The sequence below is a fragment of the Malus sylvestris genome, chromosome 2 (assembly GCF_916048215.2).
Source record: "Malus sylvestris chromosome 2, drMalSylv7.2, whole genome shotgun sequence".
NCBI classification, from domain to species: domain Eukaryota; kingdom Viridiplantae; phylum Streptophyta; class Magnoliopsida; order Rosales; family Rosaceae; genus Malus; species Malus sylvestris.
The window spans coordinates 146,097-163,152 of record NC_062261.1 but is presented as its reverse complement, the minus strand read 5'-3'; the positions used below and the strand labels follow the sequence as shown (position 1 = coordinate 163,152).

At 40.3% G+C, this 17,056-nt stretch overlaps 2 protein-coding genes, 1 long non-coding RNA gene and 1 pseudogene across 6 annotated transcripts; 1 reads left to right on the top strand and 3 right to left on the bottom strand.

Annotated features, from left to right (window-relative positions):
• Positions 1–508: 508 nt before the first annotated feature.
• Positions 509–2,579, bottom strand: LOC126585917 (uncharacterized). The gene is made up of 4 exons (XR_007610688.1): positions 2,241–2,579; positions 2,056–2,153; positions 1,502–1,565; positions 509–732 (listed from the first exon to the last, which is right to left on the bottom strand). It is a non-coding gene; the product is annotated as an uncharacterized LOC126585917 (long non-coding RNA).
• Positions 2,580–3,187: 608 nt separating this feature from the next.
• LOC126600394 (inositol 1,3,4-trisphosphate 5/6-kinase 4-like) lies at positions 3,188–9,680 on the bottom strand (annotated as a pseudogene).
• An 88-nt stretch (positions 9,681–9,768) lies between these two features.
• On the bottom strand, positions 9,769–13,785 carry LOC126600298 (probable uridine nucleosidase 2). 4 transcript variants are annotated; one of them, XM_050266898.1, is made up of 9 exons: positions 13,545–13,785; positions 13,098–13,213; positions 12,944–13,003; positions 12,176–12,361; positions 11,990–12,094; positions 11,803–11,899; positions 11,250–11,357; positions 11,025–11,160; positions 9,769–10,133 (listed from the first exon to the last, which is right to left on the bottom strand). In XM_050266898.1, exons 1-9 carry the CDS (start codon positions 13,603–13,605, stop codon positions 10,034–10,036), a joined length of 969 nt encoding a protein of 322 aa, XP_050122855.1. In that variant the 5' UTR covers positions 13,606–13,785; the 3' UTR covers positions 9,769–10,033. The 4 variants fall into 4 exon arrangements, with proteins under 4 accessions (XP_050122855.1, XP_050122842.1, XP_050122851.1 ...); XM_050266885.1 differs by having other exon boundaries at positions 9,769–10,271; positions 13,545–13,783; XM_050266894.1 differs by having other exon boundaries at positions 9,769–10,271; positions 13,551–13,783.
• Positions 13,786–13,946: 161 nt separating this feature from the next.
• On the top strand, positions 13,947–16,248 carry LOC126600239 (uncharacterized). Its single transcript, XM_050266809.1, has one exon. The coding sequence runs from the start codon at positions 14,039–14,041 to the stop codon at positions 15,995–15,997; it is 1,959 nt and encodes a 652-aa protein (XP_050122766.1). The 5' UTR covers positions 13,947–14,038; the 3' UTR covers positions 15,998–16,248.
• The last annotated feature ends 808 nt before the right edge of the window (positions 16,249–17,056 follow it).

Below are 17,056 nucleotides of genomic sequence, written 5' to 3'. Positions count from 1 at the left end.
CCTTCTCTCCCTTCTCCATTCTCTCACACACAGATCTCCCACACACACGCACAGAGACCCACATCACCTTCTGCTTCTCCCTCGTCGACTCCGTCTCTCTCCTTTCTCTGTGCACCGAGGGTCCGAGACCCACATACACACATGCACACCCATCATCATCATCAGCAACCTCGTCTTTCTCCCTCTCCTTCTCGTCTCTGCACAGAGGGTCCGAGACCCACTTACACACACGCACACCCATCATCATCATCAGCAACCTCGTCTTTCTCCCTCTCCCTCTCCTTATATGTGAAATTTAAGTTCAAAATCGTGTTTTTGCAAGGTTTTTGGGACGAAATCGGCTGGGGAATAGGCACACCCATCTCCGGTGAGGCCGTGGGTGTCGACGAAGTTTCCGAACACCTCCGACTGTTTCACGGCAAACGCTGACACGCCCCGACCCTGATATTCCCCGAATACCAGGACCGACACGTGCTGGCCGACACCCGGGGGTGACGAAAGCCATTAATTGATACAAAAGCTAAGAATAAGAAATAAATAAGGGTTAGAAATTTGAAATACAATGAGTTAAAAGTTTTAGGAACGTGCTCAGAGCATACAACTAAACCTAATCACTAAAAAGAATTAAGATAAAATTTAATGAATAAAGAAGTAGGTCCTACATCGAGAGGATCCGAAGATGCTGCTGCGGAAGTGCCTTCACGCCGGGATTGTATGCCTCGGTTCTAAGTCCTGAATGGGGGCGCAAAACAAAGGTGAGTGGACCAAATTCATATGTACGATAATAATGAAACAGTTATCAAGATACTAACCCCCAAAGTTTATATAAATGAAAACTACTAACATAATAAGTGATGGATTAATAAAAATCCTAGCATGCCAAATATCTCAAAAATCATATATATAGCGGAATATCATCGCAGAAATCAAAACAATAAACGTATCATAAATCGTCTCGTAAACGCGAGGTGCTGCTAGAAAGATCACTGAATAAATATAATTCCCGGCCCAATGCCTGCACCTCAGTCTCTGTGCCCGTAGCCAGAGATAACTCCCTCCCGGCCCAATGCCTGTCTCCGTGTCCCTCAGCCTTCCGCTAGGGATTATTTCTCCCGGCCCACATGCCAACACCAGATCCTCGCCCCAGGCGGCATAGTGTCTACTAGGTACGCACAAATATTTACGTCTCTCTTAAATAACCACTTCATAGCATAGGTTACCGATCATCGTCTACACTATAAAGAGGGGTTCAAAAACATGTTCTAGCATCCTATCGTCATTTATCAAATAGTCTACCAGTTCATGGTTTTAATAGAAAATACTATATATTAAAATATAGCTCAATATAGGCTAACAAATAATTCCTCACCAAAATACGAGACGATAATCAATATATTAAATCATCAGACTTCACATAAATCAAATCATAAATTCGTAGGCATGCTAATCATTTATGCAATTAAATTATCAAATCATGAAATTTTAGAAGGGGTCCACTCACAAATATTTCTTAGCAGAAGAGTCGTGCGAATAAGGATATAGAATTTCTCCACTAGCAATATTACCTAAGAACAAGAATGTAATTAATAAATAAAAAGGATTTTCTAAAAGATTTGGTTTGAATTAAATAAAATAAGAGAATTGGGTTTGGATGGGTTTAGGGTTTTAAATGAATTTTAGAACCCTAGAGGTTTGGGTTGAAAGGGTTTTAGGAATGGGCCGAAAGCCCCCTTAACAGAAAATTGCCCAAAGGGCCCTAATTCTAAAACAGAAAAACAAATAAAACCTTAAAAGGTTTTTGGGTTGGGTCACGGGCCACAGGCCCTAACATAATGGCCCGAAGGCCTTTGGGTCTTTACAAAATAATTAACTAAAACTAATTGAAAAAAAAGAAAAAGGGTTGGATTGGGCTCCCTTACCACACGGGCCTAAGGCCCTTAAGCTATAGGAAACCGGCCTGGGAGGCCTGGCCTCGCCGGACCACCACCACACACCACCCTAGACCCCGATCTAGGTGCCAAAACGAAGAGCAAGACAAGGGGAGTGTTTCTATACCTTCATTTCGTCGTGGAACGGCCGGAGATGGCCGGAGAGTCCCCCGACACCCACGGCTCGCCGGAAATGGGTGTTCCTACACCCGAGCTCGATTCGTCCTAAAACCTCCAAATTTATGAAGTGAAACACAATTAAACCACAACCCACAAGATTCAAGGATGAAAAAGGGGAGATTTGAGGCTTACCTCACCGGGAAATTAGAAAAATCTCGCCGGAGTTCCTTTCCGTTCTCTGGGTTCGCAGCACGAGAGGGAGAGAGAGAGTAGGACGATAATGATGATGGTGATGGGTTCTTCCTCGCGCACTCATGTGCCTCTGTGCGTGTGTGCTTGCGGTGCAGAGAAGAGAAGGAGAGAGATTAGAGAGGTCCGAGAGAAGAGGGGGACGGGAACGACAGAAAGAGGAAGAAGGAGAAAGGGGGTTCACGGGGGAAACAGAGAGAGAAGAGAGAGGAGGTTTAGATGACTGCCACGTGGCAGTTGGGGGTGGAAATATCAAATTTTCCAATTATTTGGGGGTGGGTTTTAACAAACGGAATATATAAAAACGTTCATGTCGTCTTCTATTTCATTTTCATACCTAGATCGGAGTCTAGGGTCCTGTTTTACAGTTGACCGGAGTTGTAGAAGCTCTGGCGTTCTTCTCCAAGTGCCCAGTTCCAAATCTATCGCGATAATTTCGGAAATATTGCGATATTATCACGAAAACCATTTGGATAGTTAAAAAAATATCGGTACCCTTAAAAACCGATATATATATCGCCGATATTATCGGCATTTTGTTCCTTGCTTCTGGCCAACCTTCGGTTGGAGATGGCCTTACCATACTCATCACTCACTCTCTCTTTCTCTCTCAATTGGTCAACCTACTTGTGTGTCAAGTGTACACTGTTCAACAACATAATTAACATGAGATTATTGGTTCGAGACACTGCATTAATTATTTATTTATATGTAAGTTTATTTTATTTTTTAATATAACATGAGATTATTAGCCCGACACACTACATTAACTATCTATTCTATCCAAGTCTCGCTTTCTTTTTAAGAAAAACACTGCTTAACCTCATTGTTGTTACACTGAATTGAACTGCTATTGCACCCGATCGTTACTAAACCAACCAATAGATAGATTGAAGTCTTTCAACAGTTGGATTCTATCCAACTTCTTACGTTACTAACCTCTTTTCAATTGCCAAAATTGATCATATAATCCCATCGTTTAATACATTTGTTAAGCGACGCTGAAAATCTTACCCCTACTGTTCATACTGAAAATAGCGATATGCTCTCACCAACATCTTTGGAGATGATCTTAAAACGACCAAAGAAAGAAGAAAGGAGAAAATTACACAAGTTATCTCCACCTTCAACTCTTGCTTCTGTCAATCTCTTGTCACGATCAAACTTCGTCTTCATTAACAAACTTGTTGCAGGGCGAGGCAGAGGCAATACACTAGCTGCTGCTTATTTCCTCCTTTTTAATTCAAATTTCTTATTAATCACAACCCTAAACGCAGGGATAGCAACTTCGTTGGAAACTTCTTTGAATGATGGGAGGTAATTTACATCAACAATGACATGGTCACCGGTGCCTTCCTCAATCTGTACCCACATGACACAGAAAATTCGTCAAAGGTGGGACACAATATATCCCAGCCACACATCAACATAGTATTTCAGCTCTACTCACAACAACATCGAAGCTGAAGATGGTCAGTCCAAGCTTTCTCATAAGCCAATTAGCTGCACTAGTAACCAACTCAAGATCAGTGCAGTTATTAGTGGCCTTTGAGCTATTACCATCTCCAAAATTCAGGTTCCCTTTGGCAGTGGATAAGGATTTTAAGCTGTGAAGGATGATCACCACGTCATGGTTCATCCATTACATGGATCAACAAACTACAACCAAAAGGAGAGGTAGAGGAGTAGAAGGGGAAGCAAACGTGCTACCTGTCAAAGACTAACGGTTTGAGCTCATTACTCCCAGATAATTTCTTCAAGCCATCTGCATTTGGAGTAGAGCTCTTAACCACATGATAAACTTTCTCGCCCAAGACGTAAAATTTGTAGAGTGTTGATGAATGATCCACATATTCCTGCAATTCCAAACATTTTCAAAGAAAAACCCTGTAAGCTAGCAAGCATGCGCATGTGTGACCCACCTTACCTTTACTTTAGCACCTATTTTTTGAATTGAAAAACATTGCATTAGGTTGGAGTAAATTAACTCATATATCAAACATATCAGGTTAAGAGGCTATACCAACTTCATCGAATGAAAATTAAATCTTTCTCACCTGTATAATTGCTGGAAGAAAGAACAGTCATACCCTTGAAATCTTCAACTCTAAAAACTATTGCCTGTAATGTAAGGGTTGAATTTCTAATTTAAACAATAAGACAGAGATGGTGAATTTGGATGAAGAAGAATAGCAACTTGATAAACATGTATGCTTCCCAAATCTCATTTCAATATTACTGGCTCAGCAATCAATTCAATTCATTTAGCAAATATATATAAAGATCTTTCAGAGATGGTGCTAAATGCAATCCAATATGACGCGGAAACAAGAAAATACTATTTGCAGCTTTGTGACTATAATCCCTTTCTTTTACTAATAAATAAAGCATTACCATGCTGGGAGCATCAGCCACACCACAAGCAACTTGAGGTTTTACTAAGAGCTAATTTAGCTTTGGAGAGCCTTTTAACCAAATCAGACTGGTTAAAATCAGCAACCTGCGCACATATAAATAATAATAAATTAATAATTATAAAATAAAACCATTCTTTTTGTTATATGCACAAAATGCTCAATCATGTCCTTAAGATAGCCAGTGACTTAGTAGACTACGCTTACAGGATATATCCATGACTATTTCTGCCAAAAATTGCTAAAATGTTTACCGAGAAAATATCTGCAACTTAAATAATCAAACAGATTCCTTTTAGTTTGCGAAACCATTGTGAGAAAGCAAAAAACACATATGCACACACCCTAGAAAATTAGGGCCCCTAATTGTGCAGCAACCTGCGGCTTTGAGATCCTCCAACCCAAGTAGAATCTGTTGAATTTTCAAACGATCTTACTACAGGATAAATAGACCTAAGTGGGTCAATCACACAGAGGTCCATGTGATGTTACAAATATCTGTGTAACAAAAAAAGATATTTTAAACAACCCACATGGATACTACTATGTTATATAGTGCTCTTTTGCACAATCCAATACCGGGACACGCTTTGGTGCATGGTATCAAAATGATTATTTGAATACAAAGTACAAGAAATAAATACTGTATGAATATGATGAAGAAGGTCTAAAACTAACATTAGGAGGGAGGGATATATTTACGGAAGGCTGAAGCGTATAAACTACAAACTTATGCATTTACTGATGTCATGTCACAAAAGTAGGCATGAGTATAAACGCCACAAAGTGGAAATTCATCTCAAATTCCATGCTTAAATGATTTAATTTCCAATAGGAGAAAAAGTTATAAATGTCACGGTCTTAACGCACTTCACATGAGCTATTATATGGAAATACCAGAAACTGTATTCTTATTTCTTCTGGTAGGGAGCCAACTACTCCCTATGGAGGAAAAATTAGACCAATAAACTTCAGAAGTTACCTTTGCAATTCCTGCATCCCCTGCTGCAAGTTATGCTGTTAGAAGATAGTAAAGAGTTATCCAAATTAATGGATATAATTTCATCGGTTGCTTTATGGAGAACTACATCAACTTCTTGCAACTGAGGTGCTAGAGGGAGATCAAATGTGAGGGGAACGAACATCAGCCTGCCTTGAGTAGGATACATAGGGAATGCACCCCTCTGAAAAAATCAAGATGACTTGTAAGCTCAAACTTCAATCATGTATATGTCTGATTTAGCAAATGAGATCAAACAGAGAGATTTTCTCAACACAAAATTACTAGACATTTCCAAATAAATAATTACAGCCATTTAATCTATCATGGTACTTTTACAAGTGCAAAAGGCCAAGCGAACAGTCAAAGTGAAAAGTATAGTCAAAGCCTTTCAGAAGTGTACAATTCATATTTGCACGATGCCAAAGTATCAATATTTCTTCTCTACCTTCAATTTGACAGAAAGCTCACCTTAGCAAAATCCTCTTCATGAGAAGGCTTCATAATATAACCAACTGTCACTGTTTCCAAATGCCTGTTTTCCATGTGAAGCACAAGATTTGAAGTTACAAGCAATATAGAAGAAAATATGTCCCTTTTTTTCCAATGCATAGGCCATTAGCTGGAGAGGAAAAGCCGAATACATAAAAACAAATAGTCAAAGGCAGTAGGAATAGTGGGATATGGACAGCAGCGTTACTCTGAAAAACCTTTCTATTTATTTGGAAAATAGTCAAAGGCAACTCGTGTAGTTTGTTGACGTACACCATGCTTGAACTCTCACACGTGGATGCGGTGCTGCCTTCAACATCTGAAATCAAAATAATTTGCATTTCAGCCAACAACAAGACACGATTGACGGTCAAAAAAAAAATGTTGGGGTGTTCGTCGCAGGAATTTCCGTCGGGGATGTTTTCCTGGCCAACGAGCACACAGCTCCCCGAGGAGGTTGGCGCCGGTTGAGGGCTGCTGTCGGGCTTCTGCTTTCCTATCGGGCTTTGTCGGGCAAGTCTCGTCGGGCAAGTCTTGTCGGGCAAGACTCTTCGGGCAAGGCTCGTCGAGCAGTGCTGAAAGAGAAGGACAAGGTTAATTTGAAAGGTGCCTTTGTGGGGCCTTAGGTATAGGCCTTGAGACTCGCAATCAAGATTAACTTTGAGGTGCTCAGGCGTGCCACTGCCATCTTCAGTATGGCAGATGTTGAATGGATGTTGCGTTTTAGTTGTAAATATGTATATACCCGAGCAACCGTGTTAGATATGACAGGTGCCTTTGTGGGGCCTTAGGTGTAGGCCTTGAGGCTTCCTGTCAAACTAAACCAGTGCTTGAACACATCATATTTGATCTCATGTTTGCAGAAGTCTTCTAACTATTATACTTCTGATTACTCGAGTCCGAGAAGTAGAGCGAACCCAAATAGGTGCCTTTGTGGGGCCTTAGGAGTAAGCCTTGAGGCTTCCCATCAGAGTCCGTTCTTATACTCGAACAGTCTAGACCGCAAAACAGAATGAATCCAAATAGGTGCCTTTGTGGGGCCTTAGGTGTAGGCCTTGAGGCTTCCTATCAGAATCAATTCCATACTTAAGCATTCTATGATAATCATAATATAATAGAAACAAAACTAAGAGGTAGGTCGATTACTTGCGCCCCAAGTAACTTCGGACTTCTCGTTTATCAAGGATTGTCGTGGATGTGTTAAGTCCACATAAGGTTTTTTTTTATGCCTTGAGGCCAAGGACTTTTAAATTGATCAGATTTACATGCCCGAGGGCTTAGGACTTAGATCTGATTTGAACACTGAAAATATATTCAAATCGGATCCAAATACTGAGAAAGCCTTTTCATCACTATTTTGCTAGAAATAACTTGCATATAACTGGAAGTATACAACATATTGCTAGGCTTTAAAGAATGAAAAGACAAAGACACAGCAAAGAAGGTCGGGCAAGATTAAACCTTATCAGTTAAGGCTGATCGTCTTGCACTGGGTACGACCGAGTTAAGGCTGATCGTCTTGCAGGTCCCTATCTTTGTAGTTTTGTCAAAGGTCTGAAAGCTTAGAGGGAGAGAGGGGGAGAGGGAGATACAAAAAAGTGAATCGATACTACAACAAGTTCGAACAAGGTAGCAGAGCTATTACAGAGGTTGGAAGAAAAGATTATCTTGCGGGGGATAAAGACTTGTCCCGAATGGGATGAAGGCTTGGGCTGACTACAGCTTCGTTTTGAAGGCAAATCTGGCTTTGAGCAGAGTTTGGGCTTGCATTTGTTTGTTTGATTGAGTGTCTTTATTCCTGTCTTCTCTTCCTCCTTTTATAGACAACTCGGTTTGGCCTTCTGTAGCAGCAGCCTTGCCCGAATGCGGTTTGAGGGTGATGACTCATCAGCTTTTTTACATGTAATGCCACCATAAAGTACTTTATGGGCTGTGCAGTCTGGTCAGTCTACACCACTTGGTCCTTGGGTAGGTAAGCAAGTGGTCCTTATGAATTGTATCAAGTTAGAAAAGGCCCTTTCCTGCTTTCCTAGGTTTCGGCCGGGCCTTGATCTTCTATTCCTCCAGGCCTCCTTTTGGGCCAGCTTCTTTCTTGAGCCCAAAGTCAAGTTTTAATCCAAACATGGGGAAAGCATGAAAGTGTGATACTCACTTAGAAGGGTGATCAGCCAACGCATTTGCTTAGTTTAGAAAACTTGTCTTGCTTGTTGTTGGGAACTAGATACAAAACACGGGCTCGAGTATTAGGCCTAGCATAACCCCGCGTATAGCTTCGTCTATAGAGGATGAGGATGCATCTAAGAGGAAGCAATGGATGGAGTAGTGTGCCGCCATTTCTTTGAGTATATTAACCTATATATGACAAGAGACAAGATTGAAGGTATAATTTTTTCTTTTCTTTCCTTGTTTAATTAAGATGGAAGAAGAAGAAGAAGGGTGTAAGTGTAAGTAACAAAAAAGGACGTGGAGGAAAATGAGAAGCTTTACCATATGAGCTTCAAGACCTGCTCCATAAGAAATTCCTGCATGCAAAGATAAGCGAAACAAGAAAGAATAAAAAAGATTAATTAACAATAATTTCGTTATTTTGATCGGGGAAATTGTAAGGTAAAGGACAAATCAAAGAAAAAGAAGCGAGCGAGCGAGTAATCATGTGATGGGAAGAAATCGTGATATGACATGACAGGCTGAATAAACAATTTTAGGCATTACATTGGGCAGAAGAAGAAATGGACATGGAAAATTGAGAGCAGATGCACAAAACGGGAACAAAAATAGCGAAAGGGAAAGTAGTAGTAGACTAGTAGGAGGATGACCGACCGTAGGAGCATTGGAATGGCGGAGCTTACGGAGTCGTCTCGTTGCAAGTAACAGTGGTATCACCAAAAAGTAGACACTCGTCCAATATCACTCATCCGACACCACCACCACACACGCTCGCCATCTCTCTGTGTCTGAGACTCTAATGGTAACGGAAGGAAGAAACAACCATCAGCCACTGATGTGTATCGGGCAGGTCATGGAAGGCGAAGGCGATGAGGAGAAAGGGAGATTCGACCCACCTTTGATTACATCTTCTTCACCGGGAGTCGAAACTGCACCTGCACCTGCACCTCGAGAGGCGAGAGCAAGCGACTTTTGTTTTTTTACAGGCTATTTTCCTGAAAAGAAACAAGGAGAAGGGTAGTTTCGTGAAACAATCAAAAATAGCAAAAAATCCACAAAACTGACACTTGTTAACACACTTTCATACCTGTATGAGATTCTCCTCTAGTAACCACTGGAGTGCATATATTCCCAAGCGTTTTATGTTTCTAAATAATATTATTAATTAAAAATACTAATTAGAAACTTTAAGATAAAATTACGAATATTTATGTTAATTTATAAATGGAAGTTCTAGGCTCGTCAAGAAATTACACAGAGTTCTCCATTCAAATCTTGAGCTTAAGAAATGTCAATCTATCTGCAATTTCAACATACCCTACGTCATTGTCTTTTGTTTTATAGTTCACACACTAATAAACTCAATATAGTTTGAGCATGTTTACTTATAAGGAATAGATTTCTAAGAAAGAATTATCATTTGTATTTATTTAATTGTTACCACACCATCATGACATGGTTGCAAACTGGATACAGTTCGGCCATGTTTATCACATATTCATTCTCATAACCCATACACTCATGACTCACTCTTGCCACCAAAGAAACAGCAGACTAGAAACAATTTTATTCTCAATAGTCGTACGAAGCACGTGATAAATTGTACATGATTGTGCAATGTATCCAAACAGGATGCCTTACACACCAAGCAAGGGCAACACAACCTAACAGCAGTGACGAACGTGAACCACCTGGAGCTGGACTGCTTTTCCCTTCCTGAAATGAATGAAATTGAAGCCAAGTCCTCGAGGCTGAAGTCCACACCTGCTGCATGCATTGCATTTGATGAGCACTCATGATTCGATGAGCCGTTCCATAACCAATTTCACAACTGTGTGGGCATCAACCGTCACTGCTACCTTGACTGTGGGTTTATCACACCACTCTGTCACCTCGCCAAACCTATATATATATATATATATATATATATATATATATATATATATCAATTATAGTTAAGTGGAAAGATGTCAACAGAAGAAGACTGCATATAAAACCATGGTATACCTCCATGTCGAGATTAATAGAATATAACAATGTATCTTATACATGCATGTTTGAATTCAAAAAGTTCCTATTAAGTACGCATCTTCTGTTTAGGCCATCCTAAATAATGGATATACAATCCAATCCAGTTGAGTTAATAGAGACAATAGTCAGCTAAACTGTATGGAATCTCGGAATTGATAAATTAAGTTCTAAGCCTGATATTTCATCATGGTCGTTCCCAGTGCACAAGGCTCCCGCTTTACGCAGGGTCTGGGAGATAACAAATTTTTGGGCCGTGTGACGTGAGGGAAAAAAACCATATCCATTTACCTGTGCATCTGTATAAAGATAAAGCCATCCAAGCATATACTGAAACAACATTCTATCATATATCCAATCAAAGAGTATCATATAGCCGGAAAATTTATCATCGATTCATCATCACAGGACAATGCAAAAGGTCTTAAAATTGAGTTTGAGGAAATTGGTGGCCCCGGGCTCTAACGTGTGGTTCTTCTTTTGTCTACACTTAAAATAAAAGTGTTGATTTCTTCTATAAACCCCCATTAGCTGTTACGAGAATTTGGAAATTCAACTCTACTAGGAATCAGACAACGACTTTTCCGTTTTACATTTTATCTGGAATGATGAATAGAAGGTCTCTACCTTTTCTGTTTGTTGTACAGAATCGTGAGTCCTCTTGTGATGCCATTTGTCTGGACTCTAACAACACCCTCCGTGTAAGTGAAAAGTGAAGGATCAACAGCTGCAACAACTACTGCAGGGTCATGAAGGTAAACTCCTACACCATGATTAAATCAACCATCAGTATGTCCGTGATTAGGGAAGTTCCAATCCGTTAGGGTTTCATCGACACTTTAGTGACCTAACCTTTTGTGCTATACGCATCGTGATGGTAGGAGAAGTACACATCTAAAATTTTGCACAAGTATTGAGCAAACTTTCCATTTGACATTGCCAGCTTTTCTCGATCAGCGTCTTTCATATATCATAATGAAAGTAAAATAAACTGGATTACAATGATCTACGTAACAACACAATCATGCATGAATTTTTCCTACAGGCATTTCAATTATCAAGTGGCTATTTCCATCATACTGCTTTCATAAATACACCAATTTTATCCATAGAAATGATTAATTTGGCACAAACAACAAATTTCCGGCATGGGATTCCAAAAGTTGTATTTTACGATTTCCAGAAGAACTATAAAAGGAAGTGAGTTTTGTGGAATTAATGCATACAGGCTAATTGAACTCCTGATGGGGTTTAAAGGTTCTGTGAAAAAGTGTTGTCAAAGGTTACGCTAGAAACCACAAATCTAAGGTATACTTGTTAGAAGGCATTGCTTTGATACATATGTCAGTTGTTATGTAAAACATCATCATTAATAACAAGGAATACAAATTTCCAAATATAGTACCTGTCAAGACAACTTGATGGGTCACATTAATCCCCATAGCCAAAATATCCGCTCCACATGTAAATACCATATCTGCAGCATCTGGATCCCCAAATATCTGGTTTCCGAATGTGAAGCAAGTTGCATAAACTAAGGCTGAAGTCTTTGAACATTTGAATCTTAAATACATATAGTTCAAGAAACTTACATTGGCCTCTGCTGCTGGATTGACATTCCCATTGACTGCAAAAGCACCACCAAGAAGAATAATCTGCCCTATGTTCTTTGCAAATTCAGGGTCTAGTTGAGTAGCCTGCATTAAGGGATACTCTATTACAAACGATTCAGAATAATTTTAAAATCGAAAAACCGTGCAACGTATCAAGAATCAGACCAGTGCAATATTTGTAAGTGGGCCCAATGCTACCACAGTGACCTTTCCAGGGTAAAGGCTTGCTTGTTCAACCAGAAAAGCTGCTGCCGACTGCTCAATTGGCTTTCCTTTTGGTGGGGGGAAATTTTGGTTGCCAAGTCCATCCGCACCATGAACAAAATCAGCAATACGAAGTTTTGTACCTTTCTTTTCATGGAAAAAGATGAAATGATTGATGAGTTATGAATCTTAATCATGCATTAGCCTGTCAATATATGCAAGAACATAGTCATCAAAACTACATGAGCAAAAGATATAGTCGGCAACAAGAGGTTCCCACGAAACTACTTTAGCTGCTATCATGTATGTTAGGAGTCAGCCTCCTAGGTTTGCTAATTAAGGTTTTGTTGCTATGTTATTTTGGAAATAAAGGTGAAAAACAGATACTGAAAGAAATGGATTCGAAATTTCTGAATTAATCTACAAACAGTGATGTCAGGTTATGCCTTCATTATTTTTCACATTGTGCATGAGTGATGTCAAATAGCATCCATGAAAACCAACCACATGTTAGTAGTGTAGCACCATGAATATGACGACGATGACAACTAAACTCAGACTGGTTTCAACTTTATGACACAGGTGTAGTAAACAAACACAATACCAAGACAGTAGAAAAAGGAAAAACAACTCAAGGCAGAAAATAATACGGGGAAGACAAGAAAAAGTAGTCATGAAACTGATGAAACATACAAATAGACTAAATTGATTTTTAGGTTGAAAACATACCGTTATTGTGACGTGAGATCCTTCCGCCACTGGAATATCGGTTCTCCCTGCAACCTCCAACTAAACCCCAAATACAAAGTAAGCAACCAAGACAGTCAATGAAATGCCTAATGCAATGAGAGATAGAAAGAAAAAGCAGATGTTGTAAGATTACCAAATGCAAGGCATTTCTTGTGGCGAGAGTGGTATAAACATTTCCATAAATAGTAGTAAGTCCAATCACTTGCACTTCCGGGGATTGTAATGCCACAAAGATGGCCATGGCATCATCTGCATGCACAGACGCCATAAACACACAAATTCAGAATACTCATTGATTTTCTGAGTACCCCTCCCCCATATGATTTTGATTATATAAAGAAAAGTCGCATATCTATCAGATTTTTTGATCTACTTAATTCCTTTTGCTAAAAATAAAAAAAACACAGAAAAGAACAGAAATTGATGACAGCTCGCCATAGAGTTGGCAGGCATGGGTCCTTTAAGTAATTAATTACATGAGCTTGAATTTGTGGACAGCTTTTACAAATCAAATGATGATGGTACGTAGTAAATAGTAAAAGTAAACAAGATTCAGGATTGAAGAACGAAAACAACTGACCGATACCAGGGTCGGTGTCAATGATGATCTTCTTGGTTTCCTTCGCCGCCACATCTGCCATGCTGGAACTCAGAATCAATCCAGCAGTCAAAGGAAACCACTTTCTGGATTGGATTGGGTTGGAGTGATTGTACCAGAAAATATTAAAAGATTCGAACTTGGGACGATTCAATTGGAATTCGACATTAATTCTTTCTTTCCATGTTTTTGCTCTGCACTGGCCTGAAAGCCTGATCTGTCTGTCTATTTTATACGTCATATGAATGATAAGCTGATCGCTGTCCGTGGGTCATACGCTAGGAAGCACCACTCGGCCCCACCCGCCAAGTGATGGCATTTCAGAAAATATGTCAGAAACTAATGGGCATGTTGGTCAAACGAAGATGACCTTTCCATACCCTTACACCCCCTCCCCCCTTTCCCCGGGGATTAGATTTTCAAATCATTTGGTTTGGTTCCAGATCTGCTGAGTGACGGCCTCCGCACCACAGGCTATGAACCGATCGTTGTCGTCAAAGCTCACCAAGAAAGCCTCTCCGGCACCGCCACTGGCGACGGCGAACAAGAAGAAGAAGAAACTAAACGAGCAGAGCCCTCGAAATCCACTACGGGATCTCAATGCCATCACCGTTCGCAGTAGCAACAATGGCAGCGATGCTTCGTCTTCCATCTCCGTCGAAGCCCCGCGAGGTTGCCTCAGGTTCTTTCTCTCTCATTCTTCTTCCTCTAATTCCAAAACCCCTCTTTACACACCTAAAAATCTGTCCAAAGCCCCTAAATCAGCTCCTGCTGTGAGGCCTTCAACACCATCAAAAGCCAAGGACAACCGGTCCAAATTCAATGCTTTGGAAAACCCAGAGAAACCCACCTCACGAAATGCAAGTAAATCTAAGAATAATTCTTCTTGCTTGTACCAGTGGCAGTCTGGAAACAAACCCACTTCTAGAAACGGACCAAAGCTGAAAACTTGTTCACTTGTAAAATCAAATGTAAGTTCCCTGAGTAAGTTAGAGTCTGGGTCTGAGGTGCAAGGTAGTATTGTCAGGGTGGTGGGCAATGCAGGTCAGCCCACTGAGCTCAAATCACGTGGTATTGATGGAGATTTTACACCTTTGAGTAAGATACCGACTGGGTTGGGTTTGGACACCAAGGCTGATAACTCTGAGGATGTGCTGGAGAATTCTGACAAATCTAATAGTAAAACTCCACCTGTTCAGGCCTCCGTGTCTCCAGAGATACAATGTGGATCATCTGCGGTGTCAAGGAGCACACTTGCTCTTTATGCTGCTGGCCATGTTCTTTCAGGGATCACTGACAAGAGGAAGTGCAGAGCTAGAGGAATTCTCAGTGTAGGAGAAAATGATTCAGGCTTCAGTAAAGGGATGGCTTTAGGTAGCTTTGAGGATGACGATGATGACGAAAGTGGTCAATGTGAAGGCCATGTTGGCAATCTCGATGCTTCTGCGGTTCCTTTACCTACTGAAGCTTCAATGCATTGGCTTTTATCGCCGTGTGATGAAGGGGATGAGGATCACAAGGAGCATTCCGATAGTAGCTTACATAATTCTGCAGGGTCCGTTAATCTTTGTTCTCCATTTTCAACCTTAGGTCGTCATGGATTTTCTCCAAGTTTTCAACAAGTGTTGGAGCCCTTAAATGAGCATGTTGGTGTTATGTCTTCTCTGCATCGCATGCCTGGTTGTGAGGCTGTAAACTTCTTGGAAGAGGAAAGAAAACACCATTATGGTTATGACGAAGATAATTCTCCGTTCTCTATGGTTTCACTGGACAGTGGCAATGTTATCTGTACTCCTCAATCAGACTCGAGTGTAGAAAATCATAGGAAACACTGCTTTGATCCTGAACTGAGTTCAGTGGCTGAAGCTATTCAGATGGTAAACTTGTCCCCAAACACGAACAGTCATGTATTAATTGAGGATCAGATTGATTCGAGTTTCCAGTTTGACTGTCTAACCACAGCCTGTGATTCAATCAGCCGATTCCATAAAGTTTTGGATGATCGCGCTTCCTGGCTCTCCAACTCTACACTAGAGAATTTATCACAATCGGAGATGAGGATATCGTGGAGAGAAGGGTTAATGAGTCGTATATATGATATGGATGAAGATGATTGCTGCAGATGTTTATCTGATGAAGAGGAAGATATCAATGGGTGTGGCAAAGATCCATTAAACGAAGAAGCCAGTCAGAGTCCTGAAATCAATGTCCATGTAGGAGAAGATGAGAATGTAACTTATAAGTTTCGGATGGCAGAAGTTTTGGATGATGGAGGAGTTGGTGGGAAAGATGAAGGAGGCGGCATTCGTCCTAAGTCATCATCAAGAGTGTGTGCTACTGTCGAGTCCATAAGCACTGATGGAGGTGGGGGGCTGCTTGCTTCAGGGGATTCAGATTGGAGTCAGTGCTACAAGAATGAGTTGTTCCATGTATAACACAGATTATTACCTTTGATGTCTTCTCTTGTATGTTTCTAGTTGTAGTAGAGCAAGTGCGACAATTCTCAACCGGTCCAAAGTGGTGGTTTCGTTTCCTTTTTTTCCTGCAGGTGGAATGGAGAAACAGTTACTGCTTGAAGGATCAACAAGAGTGCATGCACTGTTGTATCCATAGTTGTTATAGTTTGAGTTATGTATGATGTCCGATTCAATTTAGTTGAGAAGTTTCAGATTCGGGTTCGGGGAAACGAGAATGCATGCATTTGTGAGTTTTTTTTCTTTCTAAAGTTAAAGAGGAAAGGAAACGAGAATGGTAAAAGTTGAGGAGTGATAAAACTTAAAAAGTAAAAGAAAGGTGGCTACTGTTCATCTGTTACCGTACTGACTGACTGGTCTTGGAGTCGTGAGCAGCGGAGACAAGTTGCTTGTTGATAAGGCAGGATAGAGTGGAGGTGTATGTCTTATACTTGTAGACTGAGTAGAGATGAGATGACAAGTCCTTCGGTGATATCGTTCATTTCTTCGCCAAACAAATTACGAGGAAGGCGGAAGGCAATCGGCCGTATCCCAAATGGGGCCAAATGCCAAATGGGTGGGTGGGTGCAAGGAAAACGAAAGCCCATATATGCTTTGGCTTGACCAAGTAAACAGAATTAAACTGGAGATGCTGCTTATCCTGCTTCTTAACTAATTCTAATTGTTTAATTGTTCATTTAAATCTATGCATCTATATGATCAAAATAAAAAAAATCTATGCATCTATCTATACGTATAATATTGAAAAGAGATGAGGACGATGATGAATGAATAAAGTGTTTTGTGCTTGTAAATATTTATATGATAATCTCGTTTCAAAGTTGGTTGTGCGTGTTGTATAAACAAAAAGAAAGACGATAACGAATGAATGAAAGAAGCGTTTTGTGTACGTGTTTGTATTTGTTTACTAAAAGAATTGAAGGAGATAACAAGGAAAGGATTAGTCTAGTGATGATGAATTGATGTACTTCGACGACGACCATTTCATGAGTCATTCCTTCGTATTCTATTACGTCCCTA

Coding starts and splice junctions, on each gene's coding strand:
- LOC126600298 (XM_050266885.1), bottom strand. CDS start 13,605: ATGGCAGATGTGGCGGCGAAGGAAACCAAGAAGATCATCATTGACACC. Junction 12,095..12,175: donor CACTTACAAATATTGCACTG/GTCTGATTCTTG, acceptor CCCTTAATGCAG/GCTACTCAACTAGACCCTGA. Junction 10,272..11,024: donor CTGTACAACAAACAGAAAAG/GTAGAGACCTTC, acceptor ATATATATATAG/GTTTGGCGAGGTGACAGAGT.
- LOC126600239 (XM_050266809.1), top strand. CDS start 14,039: ATGAACCGATCGTTGTCGTCAAAGCTCACCAAGAAAGCCTCTCCGGCA.